Genomic DNA, 20768 nt, shown 5'->3' with positions numbered 1-20768 from the left:
CTGTTTGTTATCAGTTCAAGTCACTCAGAGACATGGGCCTAAACCTTCAGCTTTTAACTGATTTAAATTATTCTTTTAAGTGGATTAACTAGTCTCAGGGTTTTTTAATTGTGAGTTAGCTCAATCGTGATTGATACAACGGATACAATTTGAATAATGTATTTTTGATAATTTATTGAAATAGCCATGAAGCAGGGTCCATCTATGTATAGTGCTTCTTAATCATATTCACCAAATTAAAAATGTTTATGACCTATATATATGTGTGTCTGGATTATTCTGAATGGAAAATTAATGATGTTTTAAGACCAATAAATGGAAGTGCACTAAATGTCCAAACTTTTTATCGGTCAGGTCATGAATACCAAAGCTGGAATTTCTTTAGTTTAGCACTTGATTTTCTGTTAAAGGGTAAAAATCCAGTTTTGATTTTAATATAAAATGGAAACATGTAAATTAATCCTTGCCTGTAAAACACAAATGTAAGCCAGTGATTTGGGAATGTCGGTCAGTAATGCCTAATTTTAGGAATACATGTATATGATTTATATAAACACAGCATCACTTATACAGTCTTTTATCCTCTTTTGATGATAGAAATGTTAGACAATATATTTTAGATTATGAATTGAAATGCAAACACATTTACAGTACTGCAAAAACAAAAAGCTACAAAAAAACTAAAAAATGTAGAATGTAAGCAAACCCAAATAGTAAAGATTACTTAGTATTTCAAAAATACTTTATTAACATGTTTGTCTCATGTTTTCAACACATCCCCACTCCTGTTTGTAAAGCGTCATCACAATCAACATTTTCTCTTGAACTATGGTTTTATGACATTACAGACAGAGGCACAGTCCAGGAATTAGCCAAGCCCTGTGAAGTTCTGATCTCAGTGGATCTGAACATGCTGGATAAAAGAAACATCACAACAGTTGTAGCTTATGATGGTGCGAAGATCAATGTTGGGACCATTTCATACACCTGTGTTCATGGCTCTTTCATGATAAGAACTGTTGTTGAATATGCACCGCAATTCTCTGCTTTAGCTATAATACACAAGCATACTGTCGCAACCAAGTTTACTTTATCTGCATCAGTGGCAGCCTGTAGGGAGATGAAGTGGTTTAATTATTTTGTCACTGTGATGAAAATGTATTTCTGAGAAAATTACTGTGGTTTAAATTGTGACAATTTGCCACTGATGAAGTTGGCCCTTAGGCTTTCATCTAAATTCTGTCACAATTTCTTGTTCAAATCTCCAGTGTGCCCGAAGACACTCTGTTTATTTGGTTGGCTCTACCACACCATTTGGACCCATTTCAGATATCTTTAAAGGCTTCTAAAGAGAAAACTTTCACCGGCTAAGCACTCATATCCTCATTTTCCAATCAAACTGAAGGAATGTCCCTGTTGTGTAAAATAAAGGGCCATTACACACCAATAAAGCCCCAGTTTCTAATAGACAAGAGAGCTACTGATTTGGTGAGCCAAACTGAGGAGATGGCATATTGCTTTGTCACTACCAATCAAGTTGTCAGTTCGGGTATTTTATTAAAAATGTCCGACCTGGAATAATAATCAGTCTGAATATTAATATAGCTGTATACAGTGTGCATCCATTATGTGTTGAGCCCAGAAACCTGCAGATTACAGTGTGCGCTCATCACATCATGATTGTATAGTAGATGTGAATAAACAGTACAGAATTCAGACAGGAGGCAAGTCTGTTAGAGCCAGTGTGAGTGTGACTGGGAGTATTGTGTCCGTGACAATAGAGCACTGTCTCCGGTGCCAGTTCAAGCTGTCGCCATGGAAGAGACAGAGCAAGGTGCAGTCCAAAACCTCTCTGCACAAATAATAGCAACTGCTTCAGTATGTGCAGGTTTCACTGGATGAATGCCGTGTAAACATATTCTAAATTTAGTCCTTTATGTTAGAGAAGAACGCTGATGAAAACAGAGCTCTGCTGACTCAGCACTTGGTGAAATAGGACTTTCAGGGTTTAAAATTAATAGTGGTATGAAAATGGATGGAGAATTGTGGCTGAAGCTGATGTACAAAAAAAAAGACGGAGTAGTACATGCAGTTTCAAGATACGCAGGGGTTCCATACTATTAACACAAATCTAAACCGTCTGCACCTTACAGCTGTGAGAGCAAGACAGACGGTTCTCCGTAAACAATCATAACACAAAGGCAGACGCAGGATATATTTGTAAAGTATATGCACATATAAATACAAACATACATTCATACATATAAGAGGAAGGCTGGTGTGCCTGTGGAGAAAAACAGAACAGCAAAAAGAAAAAAACAAAACCTGACAGATGTGAGTGGCAGAGGAAAGAGTTTTAAAAAAGGCTGATTTGTTTTGCTTTTAAACAGGTGTGTCAGTCTCTCATATTCGCCTGTGGCATATCTGCATCTGTGAAGTAAGCAAAGTCCACGGAAGCCATTGATTTAAGGTTTCTCTAAGTTTGCTCTGTCTGTAGGGGGTGGAGGGGTGGGGGCACCTCCCTCAGGTGCTGATTGGTGGTTTGGCAAAACAAGCTCCGCCCATTCACAGTAGCTGGCAGCCACCCCTCTTCTTGCGCTTGCGAACCTGCAGCGCTGCTCTGGTGGCCATCTCAAACACCTCCCGCACACCATCCTTGGTCTTGGCGGAGCACTCCAGGTAGCCAAAGGCACTGATGCGGTTGGCCATGTCCCTGCCCTCCTCAGACTTCACTGGCTCCTGCGGGTTTCATGTACAGAGGCTTAAAACTATGTGGTGGGTGTTCACATTAAACAGAAAGATTTGTTGCCAGTTAACAACAATGTACACAGAGACACAAACACACCTGTTTCATCTTGGCCAGCTCCCTGCGTGTGTGTTCATCGTTCCTCAGGTCCTTTTTGTTACCCACGAGAATGATTGGGACATTGGGACAAAAGTGTTTCACTTCGGGTGTCCATTTCTCAGGAATGTTCTCTACAAGATTGAAAAAATTCAAAATAAAGTTAAAACAAAAATAACAACAAAACCCCACACACGCACAGAGTAACTGCCTTACAAGGAAAGCTGGGAGACCCTCGTCTTTTCCCTTGTGACTGTACAGACATAAACATTGAGAGGTCTTTGACCCCTGGCTGATACATGCTAGCCAAAATCAGCACAGTTTTCTCTGGAAGGAGATGCCATGCTGCACTATAGTAGGAATACCATCTGTGGCACTGCCCCTATGAACACTGTGGGAAAAAGCAGAAACAAGACATATTTCTTCATCTCTTTGATTTGGTTATTTGGGTTAGGGTTAGGGTTGAGAACACTCAGATCCTCGTGACATGTGACATATTCTGCCTCTGCTTCCAGGAAACGTTTTCATAATCTCAAGTACTACACGACAGCAGCAGTTTTATTCGAAGTGGAAACAACTAAGTTTAAGCCCAACAGGCTCTCTATTGAGGATGCATTGATCCACTGTCCAAAATTTGCTTACTGTGACACTGATACTCCTCAAACTCCTCAAACGTGGATTATCCAATCTCTGGACAACAATCTCTATGAACAATTTCAGTCTGGCTTCCGTCCCCTCCACAGCACTGAGACAGCCCTAGTGAAAATCACAAATGACCTCCTGATGGCATCTGACTCTGGACTTCTCTCCATTCTGGTTCTCCTCGACCTGAGCGCAGCTTTCGACACGACACGACATGTTTCTCATGACATCCTCCTGGACAGATTAGCCTCCATTGGAATCACTGACATCCCTCTGGCTTGTTTCAGATCATATCTCTCTGGCCGCACACAGTTTGTTCAAATCAAGAACCTGAGATCCGGCTCCTCTCCAGTCGTTAGTGGTGTCCCCCAGGGCTCTGTCCTTTGCCCCCTCTTGTTCATTATTTAACTTCTGCCTCTTGGTCACATTCTCAGGAAATTTGACATACAATTCCACTTCCAAAACTGAGGCCCTCCTCATTGGTACCAGATCAACCTTAGCAACACTCAACACTTTCTCCATGTCCATCAACAATTCCACTGTTCCTCCATCCCCTCAGGTAAAGAGCCTGGGTGTCATCCTGGACAGCACACTATATTTCAAAGCCCACATCAATAGCGTTACTCAGTCTGCATACTTCCATCCACGTAACATCAATCGTCTCCGTCCCTCACTTTCACCAACCTGCACCGCTATCCTGGTAAACACCCTAATCACATCTCGTCTGGACTACTGTAACTCTCTCTTCTTTGGTCTTCCACGGAAATCTCTCTACAAACTCCAACTGGTCCAGAACGCAGCCGCTTCTATCATCACCAGAACTCCCTCTATTGAACACATCACTCCTGCCCTGCAGCAACTTCAGTGGCCCCATATCAAATCCCGCATTGACTTTAAGATTGTACTCCTCAAGATCCTTCACAATCTGGCACCATCATATCTCTCTGAACTTATTCACATCTACACACCTTCCCGAACTCTCCGATCCTCCTCTGCCAACCAGCTCTTCGCCCCATCTGCGAACTTAACCACCATGGGGTCAAGAGCCTTCAGCCGATCTGCCCCCCGCCTATGGAATTCTCTCCCACCAGACATTCGCACTTCTGTCTCTGTCTCTACCTTTAAATCCCACCTGAAAACACATCTATTCAGAGTGGCATACTCTGTCTCACACTGACTATGCAATCTTCGTTCTTGTTTATTTATTGAACTAATGCACTTTGTAGTCACATCCATATTTATTCTTTATCCTTGCACTAAATATTACCTGATTTATATTGTTTGATGTACTGTTGTTGTGTTATATGTGCATTGTAAGGTGATCTTGAGTGCTTTGAAAGGCGCCTTTAAATAAAATGTATAATTATTATTATTGTTATTAATGTTATTATTATTATTATTATTATTATTAACCAGAGCAGGAAAGGTAACACACAGGTAACTGTAATGTGTGTTTGGGTGGCAGCAGAAGGGTTATTTCAATATGGATAATATAATGACACACTACTTTTCATCATCTGCTTTTTCTTTGCATTTTATTTTTTTGTGGATTGAATCCACACAAGCCTCATCTAACAGCACAATTCAAATAGCTGGAAAATGTTAAGTTCTGTCTAAACTGTGAAGAAACATCAACAGTTGTGTCCATTCACCATGGAATCACTACAAAAGGTCCAGAACCAGATTTATATCAGGTCTCATGAAACTAGGATCACTGAAACCCTGCTTTGTGACATCAACAATACATCAACATCTTGTGATGTTTCATAGTTTGGCTTCTTAATGCAAGGAAAAAATGACTTCACTGGAACACTACAGTGTATCCAACCTTACCTAAACTGTCCGGGCTATCTATGGAGAAGCACATGAGGATCACGTCAGTGTCAGGGTAGGAGAGAGGCCTCAGTCTGTCATAGTCTTCCTGACCCGCTGTATCCCACAGTGCTAGTTCCACCTGTGATAGGAGTAAAAAGAGGACAACAAGTGAGTCAGTCATATTATTAAACTAAGACACAGGAGTCAAGCATCGTTTATAGCAGGAGGAGAGGGCAGAGCCACACAGAGATTGAGAGGATAAAGGCAATGTGAACAATTCATTCCTCCCCGATCAGCTTGTAAAGCAACTCCCCAGAGGCGGAGAAGGCTCCCACCGGCTCTTCTGAGGCTGTTAATTAAACTGTTACCAGTCCCTGGGAGCCTGACCTGCTCTAGATAAAACAAACACCCAAGAAAAAAAATATTTGCTGGATCTCAGCTGAGCTGCAACTAAGGCTGCACAATTATGGCCAAAATGATAATCGCGATTGATTTGATCAATATTAAGATCCCGACTAATATCACAATTATTCAATGATTTAATGACAAAAAATATATTTATTGCTTTCACATCCAAATTGCACCTTATGCTTTTTATTGTGCAAATCTTTACATCAAAATAAATTGGTAATAATAAGTTTTATAATCATTTATTTCAGACATCCCAACTCTCCCGGAAGTTCTCGGGGAGTTGATAGCAGCATATTGATAGCGGCTCCCTGACACCCGCAAATGAGATCCAATCTCCCAGAATCTGGAGCAAGTGAGCAAGAGTGCGCGCTAGAGAGTGACTGCACACGTGTGTGTTTGTGTGACTATTAATGCAGCGCGTGTGAGAGCACAGTGTCCTGATAGATCTGTGTTGATGGTTATTAGACCAATCGCTTCAGGTGGTTGAATAAGTTAGTTGTGTGGCTTTGTGGTGCCTACACAACTCACCAGCACTCTTTGCCTTAAAATCTAAATATTTCCAAACAAAGCATGATGATCCACTGGAAAATCTCCTCACCCTCTGCTGATGTATTTTTCACACGTCGCTCTTTCAGCCTGCATCCAAGAAACTTGCTTTGCTGAATTTTTTTTTCTTTACAGTGGAAAAAATGCTTTGATGCGGAGCGCTCTATGGACAGAGGACACGTTTTCAATATCGCTCGATGACATTAATTTGATCGTGATAAGCCAAAATCAAGATCGCAATTAAAATTTGATTAGTTGTGCACCCCTAGCTGCAACATGTAGGAATGTCTTCAACACAGATGCATAGAAGCATCATTCCACGAGTATGTATTGTTGCTTTTGTTTGACTGGAAGAGTCTTTGCAAAAAAGACTGTGGTCTCTTAGCTTTAGCCAATTCTCCTGAATCCTGCTAATCTAATTCTACAGTAGGCTCACAGTAGGTTCTGTGTAATTGGAGGTACCACATCTTCTAAGCAACGAGCAGTTAGACAAACCTTGATGTCCATTCTTAAACTGCATGCTGCTTTTAAATACTTTTACCACTAGGTGTCTCTCAGGAGTCAGTGCCATCTGTAGGTTATTTTACTATCCTGCTGCCTGTCTGAACTCTTCTGTTCAGCCCCCTGCTCTTAGTTATTGTGGCCACAGCTGGAGGGGCAATGATAAGTCGAACAGTTGTTTAAATCTTTATACAACACTTGAGAGTAACTTTGTATTATCCAGCCAAAACCCCAGCAGGCTGATCCCAGAGTTTGCAGCACAGGAAACAGGAACAGGAAAAAGGGCATTAGTCATGATATGTGATTTGGGGGGGGGTTCCAATTCTGCACAGGAAGTTGGCGCTGATCCATTTCCTGTTATTGGCTGGAGGTCTGCTGCTTCATGACAATGAAAACGACCTGAGGATTTGCTTACACTTATTCCCATCAGTCTCACCTTGCACGTGGTTCTCAACCATTTAGGCCAACAGGGTCAGAATTTCAACACTACAGCAGCAGTTTAAATGTGTCATATAAACATGCCTTCTTTGAACAATGTCACAGATCATTTAACAGAAAACAAATGAACAGAAGTGGAAAATATAATGTTACCTGTTTGCCATCAACTTCAATGTCAGCGATGTAGTTCTCAAACACAGTTGGAACATAGACCTCTGGGAACTGGTCCTTACTGAAAACGATGAGCAGACAGGTCTTCCCGCATGCACCATCTCCAACTATCACCAGCTTCTTCCTGATGGCTGCCATCTACAAACAAAACACACTGTGATTAGTATAGAAAAATGACCAAATGATCAGTAAAGTGAAGGGAGCGAGGTGAGAGAATAAGCCAGAAATAGAGTGGGAGTGAGGGAAAAGATGATCGAAGTCTGTTTTAGAACCGCACCCTCTTCCCTTTCCTGGGCCGTGTCCTGTGTGTGAGGTGAAAAACAGAGTTGGGCTTCAGGGTTCAGAGACTGGTCTGAAAAAGCAGTGGGAGGGACGGGAACAGGAGGAGAGCCAGTCGTAGGAATGTTGCAGCTCCACACAGCGCTGCACATGCACAGCCTCTGTCACAATCACAATAAAAACGATCCTTAACGTGCCACTTATGCATCCCTGTGGCCAGGTGATTTACAGCTTTTACTGTGTTTGGTTGACACCTCTATACTGCACCCAATTATCTCCCATTCTCTTTGCTTGTATCACTGAAAGGTGTGTGTAAGCCAGAGAAAGATACAGGCCACACACACGGATCAATAGCCATCTCCCACAAGCTGACAATAATGGAGAGAAGGCAGTAGGTGATGAGACAACACACTGGCTGCCTGCCAGCAGCATCAGCTTCCACAAATCTCAGACTACCTGGACCAGCGCAGGCATTTACTCCTGAAAACCTAAACCTCTGCCATTCTGATGAAGAACAGAAAAACACAGCAGAGTTATTTATGGAGCCACTGAGGAGTATGACTGCAGGAAAAAAGCAGAAAGTGACCTAAGAAAGGATAAAATCTGAGCATCTGAAATAAAAAGTGACCACAGATCTACAGATTAATTAATACTAGTATTACTATCTCTCATTCACTGGCTGTGTTCTGGCTACCGCCACTCCCTCTCCTTGCTCGGAAATGTTTCGAAATGAAGACAAATGCCCCCCCCCCCCTTAAACTGTATACCCACTGGCTGATCAACTTGCCCAGTGTGAACTTTTCCATTGGCTTTCACAGACCCTGGCTGCTCTTATCACGTGCATTAACAGCTGTTTCCTCTGAAATGGTGCGTGGGTGGGATGAAAGGCTTCGTCGCTACAAAATCTTCAGAGGAACTGAAACCAATTAAATTGTTAGAGGCAGCATGGCGGTCCCTCCACACACAGTGACCAAATCATTTTTATTCTGCCATTCAGTAACCCTGTAGGATAGGACACATTATATTTACTACAGTCATGTTAAAACGTGTGTGTGTGTTTTTTCAGTACTGATTGACCTGCTGATTATTTCCTTTATTAATCAATTGTTTGGTCTATTTGAACACCAGAAAACGGTGAAAAATGTCAATCATAATGTGAGGTCATTTAATGTTTTGCTTTTTTCTCATGCAAACTTCCAAGATATCCAATGTACTATAAGCAGCAAATTCTCACATTTGAAAATGGGAAATGTCCTACAGACTAATCGATTAGTCGTCTAATCTTTGCAGCTATAATCTCTACATGATCCTTGTATTGATTCCCTCAGCTTGTGCAGGCCTCAGTCCTTCACCTTCATTCACTGTAGCAACAGCTTCCATTTTCACCACCAGAATAAAAAGACAATTGTTCAGTTTTCTTTTCTCTCTCACACACATTAAATCAGGCCAGTGTGTTGTGAGTTTGTCTCTGGAGAGAGCCACCTGTTCTCTGTGATAGCAGGCTGCTGCTACTCCATACATCATACTGTCACTGCCAGAGGGAAGACACACACGCACGCATGCACTACTGGTAGCTACAGTGCAGCCCCAGAAAGCTTCAGAAAAGTCTAGTCTTGCAGATCTTGTGCTGTGATAAAATAATGCAGCTTATTGATGGTAAAAGCCTTCATAGCAGGATGCCTACAGTGACTGACAGCATATGGTGCTTAGTGGGTATAATGGTTTCTTCCCTTTGTATTAATGTGTGACAACAGTGTGCCAGTGTAAAGATGGCACGGGGACTTGAAGGATTTCTTCCCTAAATATGACAACAACTCATTGGATGCTTTCTGCTACCCTGAAAATGTGACAAGACAATTCACTTAAACCGTGACAAGTTATTCATACTATATATGGTTCTAAAATATTCATTTAAAATACAACTAATAACAATATCACCATTTAAGTAAAAGTGTTGCAAACGTTTCCATTACAGTGACAATTATTTGTTTACTTCTTGACCAGTGGGGTTCCCCAAATCAATAAAATAAGTAATTTTTCAAGCAAAAAATGCCAAATCTTTGTCTTGCTGTTTTTCTTTATCTTATGGGATTGTAAATGGAATAACTGGGATTCTGTTGGTTGGACATAAGACATTTGAGTGTGTTGTTTAAGGATTTGGGAAGTTGCGATCAGCATTTTTCCACGCTCATTTTACAGATCAATTAATCAGTTATGAAAATCATTGTCAGCTGGGGGCTTTTTTTTTAACTATTAAAACTTTAAATATTAAGTAAAGAAAGCAACACAATTGAAAACCAAAAACGTTTAGGAAGTATTAAAAAACAGAACAAAAAAACCCTGCTGTTCATTAAATCAATAATTAGTCAATGGTCTAGTATTTAATCTTAGTTACACTTTGTCACTTTTAGGTGTAAGAAAAAAGTGCCAGACACATAATAGCTTTGTGTTGAACTGGTAGGTGTAGACCAGTGAAATGATTTTAAATAAATAAGTTTTGAGCTTTCAAAGCTTTCATCATTGACTCATGAACTATGCTTTTGTATTCTCTTAATTCACAGTTTAGCATTTATTTACACTAAAAACCTTTCAGCAAAGAGCAGAAGCTGCTAGAAGTCTTCACTTCTAAAACTGCTGGCAGTTCAGCTTCACCTGACGACAGAGGACTACAATAAAGAGCTCCAGGTGCTGAATGTGTTTGCAGGATTTTCCCATGTCACTGCTGTCCTCATCCGCCTTCCTCGCTTCCTTTAAGTGACTTCCTGTTTGGACATAAATGGTAGTGACGGAGGAGTAAATGAGCCCAAATGGAAATCGCCCATTTTGCCATTTTTTTCTCTCTCCCTAAAAAGATTACTCCACCTGTGTTCCTTTACAGGTTTTTCACATGGAAAACACACACTTAGCCTTTAGCAAAAAAAGCTGTGAAGTGGGTCAGAGCCAGAGTGTGCGCACACACACCTAACACACTCACACACAGTTTGCTGACAGTATAAGTTATAACCTGAAAAATTGTCCAGATGAGTGTGTGTGTGAGAATAAATGCACAGGAAGGAGCGGAGGGACAGACAGCTGCTGAGTGCTTGGAGTGCTGGAGAACAGAGCCGGGAGCAGAGCCAGAGCTTCAGGACGAATACCACCCGCAAGTCACTCCGGATTTTGCTCTGATCCAGAGCCGTTTACTGGCAGGAGGAGAGATCAGAGTTTATTTTTTAAACTTTGAGCAGCAGCAACAGTAAGTGCACCATCTGTCTCTGTGGCTACTGGCTCAGGCAGGCTAGAGGGTTTATATTGGTTTATATGGCGCAAAGTCATCATACAGAAATTTACATCAGGTCACATGGGGAAAGGTTTTTTAGAAGGGATTGAAAAGAATTGCATTATCATACTAAAATATAAATTTTTTGACCAAAATTTAAATTTTAAGATTTGAATACATAAGGAACACTAATGTGGAGCGACATAATGATCTAAAAACCTCAAAAGTAATGTACCCACCCTTTAAGTTTCTCAGCTCAGGTCAGTTCAAATAAGCTTTATTAGTACAAGTCCTACACAACCAATCTGTCTTCTCTCTGGGATTTACTTGTTTTCTCTAACAATAGTCTGTTAAAGAGTAGTTACAGTGTGCGAGGGCAGACACACACACACAACATATGAAAATTAGAGATATCAAGTCAATACTACCAAGGACACTCGTCCTATGCCTAAAAGCTATTAGTTATATTACAAATACATTAACCTCATTTAAAGCTGATGATATGCGCCTAAGAATATCATCTTACAGTTAATGAAATGGGTCCTTCCCTGCAGTCATTGTTTTGCCATTTGCTTTTGTATTATGACACTAATTTGTGTTATATTCAACAATCAATTATTAAATGTGCCCTGGATTTTATCTTGCAGTAAGTAGGTCTGTCAATGCTGAGGGAAAAAAATAATTGTAAAAGAAAAAAAAAAAGTGTTACAAAATGTATGAATAATTGACATAAAGGTTGCTAAAAAGTTGTAGTCAGCAAGGATAAAGATGATGTTATTGAATCACTCATACTATCAGAGCTGTAGATCAAGCCAATCAGATGACAATACAGCTGCATAAATCTCTGGAAACCAAAAATGCACTGAAACCATATAAGTGTTGAGACACAGACATACAGTACCTGCACACATGCTGACCTCGAACAGACAGGTCATATAACTGAGCTTGAGACTGTGTGTTCACACGTGTCTCACAATAAACAACCCTGTCTTACATAATGTTTGTCCCTCTGTGGTGTAGTAGAGGACAAAGTTCTCAGTCCTAGTGCAGGCAGCACAGATGCCTCTTTCTTCCTCATTATCCATAGTCAGCTTCTGAGTCACTCCTGGAGTAGTAACACATTAGCCAGTCTTGTTCACGGGACTCAGAAGTGGTGGTGGTGGTGGGGGGGGGGGGGGGGGGGGGGTAACAATAGCACAAAACCCCCCGAAGGGCAAAAAGATGGAAACTTCTTTCTCCTGCATTATCATCCTGCTTCTAATCACACGGTTCAGCAAACTGAAGGTATTTACATTAACCCAGCACTTAGTGAACCATTTGATTACAAGTATTTACAAGCCATGAAGCTCCTTCTATTGAATATTATGTAAGCATCTACGAGTCCACGTCCAATTCAAGCAAAAATCCACATTTACGTGTATATCTACATTTTCCTGTCAGTAACGGGACATTACTGACCAGAATGATAATATATGATCTGACTCGACATAGTCGGTAGCCATAAAGTTTAGATCTAATCTAATCTGATGCCTTTATGATATTAGGCTTATCGAAATGTTGAAAGCGATGAAGAGGTCAAGAGGTCAAAAGGTCAAGAGGTCAAACAGACATCATCACAGCAGCTGGTCAAGATATTTTTTGATTAATCTAATTATTATTGTCATTGATTAATCTGCCTATTATTTTTTCAATTAATTATAAACAAATACTGAATAATGTCCATGGCATTGATCCGAAAGAATGTTAATTGTTTGAAGTCTTGTGGTCTTTGAGCCTGAGTGTCATCAGCCTGCGCTTATGCCTCAGGTAAAGTCAGGCATACAGAGCCATGACACATCATTCACTTTGTCAATAAAAGGGAAAGATTACTAAAGAGAGGAATGAATAATACCACAACATCCACAAGAAAAGTGTATGTACAGACTGTTGATCATCCACTTTACTGTATTTATTCTGTAGTTTAGTTAAAAAGACTTAGGGCTTGATTTACTAAAGGTCTGCATGTGTAAAAACGTGTGCAAACTTGACATCACCTGCAAAAAATGTGCAAGCTGATCTACTAACGCAGCGCACTGGGGTTTGTGTCTTGCAACTGTGCAAGATAGTACGCGCTGTCCATTCAGTATGTTTGCCATAATGAATATGTAATGTGGGGCGTTTCAACCCCAGTGTGCAAAATACAGGGAGGAGAAAATGCAAATATGTTATTTAGCACACGCATTGTGATTTACCAAACCTGAAGGTAATTTTACTGACGCTGTGTCTAACTCAATATATTTGTTAACCTCTTCCACTAGAACCTGATCACATTTCATTTTGCGCTTGCAGCTTTTGCTTGTCCAAACTCTCCATTCAGACACGCAAAACTCTCATTTAAATACTGCTGTCTCCACCCTGTTGCACCTGTTTTCATTTACGCAGTTATTCTTAGTAGATCACCCGCAAAAGCACACGCGAACGAAATGTGCAATCTATTGCACCGTGCACGCAATTTAGTACCCTCTATTTGGGATCTTAGTAAATCCGGCCCTTAGAGTTTACATATTTTAATTAAACAATAAAAGTCTAAGTAAATACTTCAAAAAATAGATCTAAACATTTAATCATCAATAAGCATGATGGGAATCAATACAGTTCAAACAGTACTCAACCCTGTTCTTCACAGAACAGAAAAACACAACAGAAAAATCCTAATTACATTAAAAACAAGCTAATGCAGGATCCATTTTAGTGCTGTGCAAGCTCACTCAGCTCAGCTGTAAAACATTAAAGTAGACTTACTTTAAAATATTTTTTTCCTGTAAGGATCAAGTGACCTACATGTCACAAGACTTATTCTTTCCCTGGTGGAGACTTGTAGGCCAAATTAACTGAAAAACATCAAGAGGGGAGAAAACCTGCTCTGTGATGCACATGACCTCAGACAGGGGTGAGGATGTCTCAGTGCAAATATGACGTGAAAAACACAGAAAAAAAAACACTCATGTCCTTGAGTGAATGGGGACAAATGGTCCTTTGCAAGTCTGCAAAAAGAAATCAAAACTATCAGAGTGTGGCGTGCTTCTGTGCGGATACAAAGTGGGTTTCAGTTTCCTTAAACTTACTCATTTAAAGTCCGTGTAAAGTAAGAATAAATGTGTTCTGAGTTTGACATGCCACAGAAAAGTGTGTTTTAACCACCCTGCCAAATTTGAATGATTAAAAAAATCCACAAATATATGAAATTAGGCTTCAAAGTTGTGTAAAACTCAGCCTCTTTCTCTGCTCCCACCGAGTTCGCTGAAACCCCGCCCCTTACCAAGTGTCACCTGTCAATCAAAGTCACCACCTCTACCAGAAACATGGATGCTACATCTGAGAGCTTTCTGCTGCTAACTCCGTTGCTAGCTCAGCTAACTGGCTAATTGTAGACAGTAGTAGTAGTAGTAGTAGTAGTAGTAGTAGTAGTAGTAGTAGTAGTAGTGTGCGCTGAATGTATATTTTTTCCAAGAAGCAAACTTGGCAAAAGTCACTGCCACAAGTTACTGGATAAGGACAGGAAAAACTAAATATAGAATTACAAAAAGGTAAATTAAAAGTTGTTCAGCTGCTCAGCAGACCTGCATTTGACCACAAATGAATATACGTCCTCTTTGTTGACCTTTTCCTGAGGAGAAGAAGACCTGGGGATACCCCCGTTAAATGTATGCTAACTGTGCACTTAAAGTTCAAATGTAAGTGATGTGGGAACAATAGGCCTCATGTAATAAGAGCTTGTAGGAACAGATGCATTCTTAAAATGTGATTTAAGAACATTTGTGGCATTCAGCAATTTTCTCATACTTTCTTGAATTTTGTTTTAGGTACAAAGCAAGTGGTCCAGACCTGTCATGTGTGTCATAAGCAGATCGTCTCTGCCTATCTTCACTTGGGGAAAACAATTGCTGTAATATTAATTAATTTTTTAATGCAAATATGATACAGAAAGTAAAATTAATATTCCGTTTACAGCTGCCACCAAGTCTCTGTTTAGTATCATCTTGTGTTGCTGCTTACAGCGTAACATCACCTGCTACAGACTATGATTTTTAGCATCTAAACATCAAGTCAAATCATTCCCTTTTTACTTCTGTTTCTAATTGTTTCAAGTCTCCTATCATCACTCCAAAATGTGTTCTGTGGTTGTCTTCTAATTTCTGAAAGCATGACTTGAAATTGTGCAGTTTTTCCACTTTTACACCCACAAACGGAGCAGAACATAGAGCCTTAAGTGATCATTTTAGTGGCGTAAATTATGCTAATGACCACATCTCACAAATGTGCACCTCCTCATGAACAGGTGACAGTCATCAGGCTGAAACGAGCCATTTCCAAAAAGTTCAGGCAGTTGAGAGAGTTTCTTCAATCATATGTAGGATTTTGTCTTTGTCCAAAAACCCATATAAGAGAAAAAATAAGAAAACACTCATGCATAAGACCCAACAAGTGTGACTCTGAAGACAAATATTAACTACTGAGCATGTTTTGTAGTTCAGGTATCGACACGCTGATTGGTTGAAGCAGCGAAACGCATTCCACATGATGATTAATAATGCATCACTGAATGCTCACACACAACCCTGTCTGACTGTGTAAAAATGTGGGAGGACATAAGCTATGAGGAATGTCTCACCCACTTTCAACACCCCTCACCCTTTTCTTCTAAACACACACATCCCTACCCCCACCAGCCTCTCTCTCTCTTTCTCTCTCAGTGCTGGTTGATACGTTGAGGACTGAGGCTGCTCTGTTAATGCAGTATTCTGATTTCAAGTCTGACCCCGCTCCTTTCTACACGTCTCCTATTCAGGTGAGAAAAGTGATTCCAAATTCAGAAATTGGCATGATGAACAGACATGAGACGAACCTCCAGTCAGCAGTTTTAACTCTAATGATATTACGGGGGTGGAGCTGCTCAGGGTTACATAAAGGTTGCTTTGCATCTATTTTAGCTACATTCACAGCTCTGCTGCTGCTGGCTGAAAACTGTGTTTCAGCTTCTGGGTTTTGTTTATTCTGAGGATGGAGAGGCTGTATGAATGTTCTTGCTACAACAGATCCACACTGACACTCCTCTCCAAAGATACTATTAAATAAATACTGTTATCAAGATTGGAGCTGATACAATTACTCAACCATTAGTAGCAATTCTGAAACAATGTTTTAAGGAAAAAACTTGAGAAGCTGGAACATTTCTGCCATAAGAATATTTAATATTTATTATTTTTCTTTACATTTTATGACATTATACTGAACATGTTTGGGTAAAACTATTTGAATAAGTAAATTTGTATGATTGATCATTTATAAATTATGAAAATTACTGTTAACTACAAACAAAACAGGAGAAAATTACCTTTCAGACTGCTTAACACATATAGGGATACACACACACACACACACACACACACACACACACACACACACACACACACACACACACACACACACACACACACACACACACACACACACACACACACACACACACACACACACACACACACACTTTGGAGAAAAAAAAGGCAGAAGTGATTTTTGCAGCTTCTATATGTGAGATACATTATAGTAAATTGATTTTCTTTGGGTTTTAGACTGATGAGCAAAACAAGATATCTGATGACCCATGAAATAGTGATTTTGGCATTTGTCACTGTTCTCTGGTGTTGATAATGTTTAGATATATGTCACTTTCAATCTGACATTTTCTCTCTCTCTCTTACCAAATAAAACAACCTTTGGCCTGCAGTAGGATTAGAGAAATTCTTACGGAGAAGTTGAAGCCAAGCTCAGATTTTCAAGGTTGAAATCCAACTTTGAGACCAGAACTGGCTGCTCAGGATCCAGGCCAGGGAAGAGGCTAAAGTCGAGAGAACCTAGCTGGAGCCCAAAATAGGACAGAGCCATTGAGACTCCCCCGGCCCAATTTATCACACTGCATACAGCTCAGCTCAAAGCAGAGGACGAAAGAGAGAAATATCACACGGAATTATCCCTTCATCCGTCCCTGACCCTTGCCTGCAGTTCAAACAGACGAGAAAGTCGGACAGATGGAGGAAGGAAGGAAGGAAAGAAGGAAGGAAGGATGGAAGGAGGCATGGCGGTCATGGGGAGAGGCGAGGAAAACTGGAACATAAGAGCATTATAGCTCAAGCAACAGATATGAAGAAACTTAGAGCATAACAAAGTGTAGTAAGGATGCATTTGATTAATAATACATGAGTACGAAATAAATAAATGGGTCACAGAGTGGCTTTTGTAAGATTAGCTTTGAAATGATGAATGTATTTATGCTTTCCAAGTCACACACACACACACACACACACACACACACACACACACACACACACACACACCTGACTTGATTGTACCATGTTTGTTATCGTGTCTTTCTTAGCCCCCTCTCTATTACCTTCCCTCCTCCAGGCTCTTGTTCTCACACTGTCTCCCCTCCTTCGCTCACTCCTCCTCTCTCCCTCTCTCTTTCTGTGTTGCAGTGTGATGTCACCATCAGGGAGCTAATGTGCCGTATCCTTAGGGTGCTGCATTCCTCCTTTCCGACTGACACACACAGCACAAACGAAAGCAAACCTGACACACATGTAGGCAGCCAGGACGGAGCAACCACCACCACCACCACCCGCTGCTGTTGTCTCATTCGTCCACTTCATCTGTGCCCTAAACCCATGTGAGGCGTTCAGGCACTGCTACTGCTGCTGCTGCTGCTGCTGCTGCTAATGTAACTCACAAGAAATGTTTAGCTTTCTAAATTGTCCTTTTAGGGACTTCCTGAAGCACTGAGATCCAAACAGGAAACACTCCCGGAGGATTTAATCGCCTGTACGCTGCCTGACTGTAATACACCCAACGACCCACACACACAATTTTCCATGTTTGTCGGACACCGTCATATGACTAGAAACAGTTAAGAGCTTAAATTCAGCATTTTCTTGTGCGCTCCACATAAAAAGAAATTACTGTCAAATTAGTTTTCAGCGTGACATTGTCCAGCTTGGAAAAGGCTGGAAAGTTGCCCAGACTAATCTGACACAGGATACTGTGGAGCCTCGTGTTGGGACACCTCGGCCGATAAGCACCTATAGCTTAACAATGTACAAACCAACAGCTCCATATGAACTACGACTCTGGAGGGATGGAAAAACTAAGCAGTCATCTTCTCTCCATGCAGGACTTCCTAAATATTTAGTTGGGGGATCTGCATCGAGAACTATTATATGTTTACTTCCTGCGTTCGCCATCCCTAAAGCTCCAGCTGGCACGTACAACACACAAACAATAAAACAGTCACAGTAGGTCAGTGGTAGAAAGCAATGCCAAGAGGAGCAAAATGAGGCACAATACCGGGGTGAAATGGCCTCTGGCTAGCACGGCATAAATGGAGTTTCTGATTCATAACAGTTTACATGAAGGCCTTCATACTGACCCACTGAGCTATTCAGGCATCTTCTGAGATGACCTCAATACATTGAGATGAGAACGAAAGCTCACATGCAACAAATCAGAGAGTAATATCAATGTGGTCAACATGAGAAACCCTGTTGTGTTGTTTTAATGAATTAATTCCTGACGCATGTTGTTTTGACATCAGTTTAGTTAATAGATGGCAGCCTGAACCTGAATGTGTGAAACAGGACTTCTAGTCTTTGTCCCTGAAGGGTAAGGCTGTATTTTATAAGATCTGGATTAGGTTAGTGGAGCTGTTCTGTGTTTCAGGCGAGGTGATCCACCTCCATTATAAAACCTTATAAAACACTTTGTAAACCCTGATGTCAAACCCTAATAGGCTGCATTGCAGTTATGGATTTCATCATACTGTACAAGCTGAGTGACACGGTGGGTCATCATACATACGTCATTTTTACATTATTAATGACTTCTTTCTTCATACTTTGTTGTGCTGCAACTGACAATGGTTTATTTCACAAATATTTAATTTGATTCTTATTTATGAATGGCTTGCTTTGACAACATTTAATTAGTCAATGTTTTGATCTGAGATATTTAACATTATCATTTCTCTAATTAAAGTTTAGCATTCATCTGTGTGAGAACTATTTTTTTTTACGTGTAACTTAACACCATAAAGCCCACTACGAACTAGTTGCCTCTGGATTACGTCACTGTATATGGTAACAAACAAAATGTGTGACAATATGATGACAACAGCAATATCATCATGACTTCTGCTTCTAGATACATGCTCTCTAGACAGGGATTTCCACTGCACTGCCACTGATTTGTGTGTGTATGTGTGTATACCACAGGGTATATCACTTCCACTTCAGCCCACTACCTGAACAAACAGCTTGGTCAGCAGTCAGCTGTTCAAGCTACAATGACATCATACTTTCCTGTGTAGTATCCACACAAACACAAACAATTTACATTTACATTTACACACACACACAAAAAAAAGAGGATGCAGGATATTTTTTCTTTTGCTTTCTTTTACTGTACATGTGTCTGCCATGCTACATCCTCTGTGTGTGTGCCAGTGTGGAGGCTGAGAGAAAGTATACTAGAGTTTTTTGGTGTCTTTTTTTTTGCAGGTTTCGTTTTAATTTACGCCAAATACCGACAGAGGATTTGTGTTATGGGGGAACATGCCAAGACAAGGGAACAAGCAGCTGTGATATATGAGGGTCTGCGCTACAGTAGCCGAGCAGCACAACAAGGGTGTGGTGGCTTGGAGAAAGGAATTTCCTCGGGGGAGACTAATGTTGTAACTGTTGTTTAAAAACGAACCAGGTGGACAAGACTTACCCACGGACACACAAGGAAAAGCTCATTCACAAGGAAAAAAACTGTTTAGATATATTTCGCTTTCCAAGAATTTAGAAGGGGGAAAACAGACAGGAATCCGATAATAACGTCTCCCTTTAACTGGACAAACAGGTTTCCCAAAAGAGACAGAGGCGACAAACTTTTTTACAGCAAGTACAGATTGTCTCTGGTTCACAGCTGTAGTCCAAATGATTTAATTTCGTGATAAAGTGTATAATGGGTAGAAACATGGCTGGGTTTGTGAGGCAGGAGTGCTGATATGATCCATATCTCCCGTCAGGAGCTGACTACGGTGAACCAAACAGGTGTGTCTTTAGTTTATTATACTTTCGTTTTACAATTCTCATCAACCTAACCTCGAAACATGGCAGACAACCCACAGGGCAACTTTGAAACAAGTAACTTAACAGGTTTCAACTCAGCGAGCTGCTGCTGGGTACGTTAGCCCACCTCGTTAACGCGTCTTTGGAGAATGGTGGTCGTTTTGAGATGACTACTTTTCCCTTAAACCTCAAACTCGCTTTATTAGCTCACTGAGCTCTTCGGCAGTTTTCCAAATTGACATACAAGATAAAGAGATATTATTTGTTCTCTTACCTCTCCTAAAGTGTGTTTTTAGGGACTGAAGACCTCCGTGTTTCCCTCCTACTGTCGCCCTTCCCTTGAAGCAGCTGAAGTCAGGGTGTGCGGCGGACAAGCAGCCAAACTGATACTCACAAGACCCTCCCATAATGCTGCGTTCATGGCCCCCCTCGGAAACTCACCTTTGCCATTACCCCACATTGTGTTCAGTTGTACGGGAATGATAGAGCTGCAATCATTTTTGTTAAGCAATTAATATCGCTACTATTTTCTCAATTAATAGATAATTGGTTTGTCTATAAAATGTTTGGAAACAGTTCAGTATAATTTTCCAGAGCCCAACATGACATATTCATGATTATTAATCCAAAATCCAAAGATATTGATGACTCTGGCCATTTTTGCATAAAGCATTTGAGAGATTTATTCAGTTATAGAAATAATCAGTTTCCCCCGAAC

General features: G+C 40.6%; 1 protein-coding gene across 1 annotated transcript; it reads right to left on the bottom strand.

Moving 5' to 3' along the window:
- Positions 1-724: 724 nt before the first annotated feature.
- LOC128357883 (rho-related GTP-binding protein RhoA-D) lies at positions 725-20416 on the bottom strand. The gene is made up of 5 exons (XM_053318289.1): positions 20325-20416; positions 7349-7504; positions 5318-5438; positions 2846-2976; positions 725-2739 (listed from the first exon to the last, which is right to left on the bottom strand). Exons 2-5 carry the CDS (start codon positions 7502-7504, stop codon positions 2566-2568), a joined length of 582 nt encoding a protein of 193 aa, XP_053174264.1. The 5' UTR covers positions 20325-20416; the 3' UTR covers positions 725-2565.
- Positions 20417-20768: the final 352 nt, after the last annotated feature.

This window comes from Scomber japonicus, chromosome 4, assembly GCF_027409825.1.
Source record: "Scomber japonicus isolate fScoJap1 chromosome 4, fScoJap1.pri, whole genome shotgun sequence".
Classification (NCBI taxonomy): Eukaryota; Metazoa; Chordata; class Actinopteri; order Scombriformes; family Scombridae; genus Scomber; species Scomber japonicus.
The sequence above is the reverse complement of the archived record's forward strand: the minus strand, read 5'-3'. Positions and strand labels throughout refer to the sequence as shown.

Bases quoted from the DNA above. Each gene is read 5' to 3' on its own strand.
- LOC128357883 (XM_053318289.1), bottom strand. From the start codon at position 7,504: ATGGCAGCCATCAGGAAGAAGCTGGTGATAGTTGGAGATGGTGCATGC. The intron at 5,439-7,348 runs GTAACATTATAT...CTCCTATCACAG, and splicing joins TTGAAGTTGATGGCAAACAG to GTGGAACTAGCACTGTGGGA. The intron at 2,740-2,845 runs GTGTGTTTGTGT...TGAAACCCGCAG, and splicing joins AGCTGGCCAAGATGAAACAG to GAGCCAGTGAAGTCTGAGGA.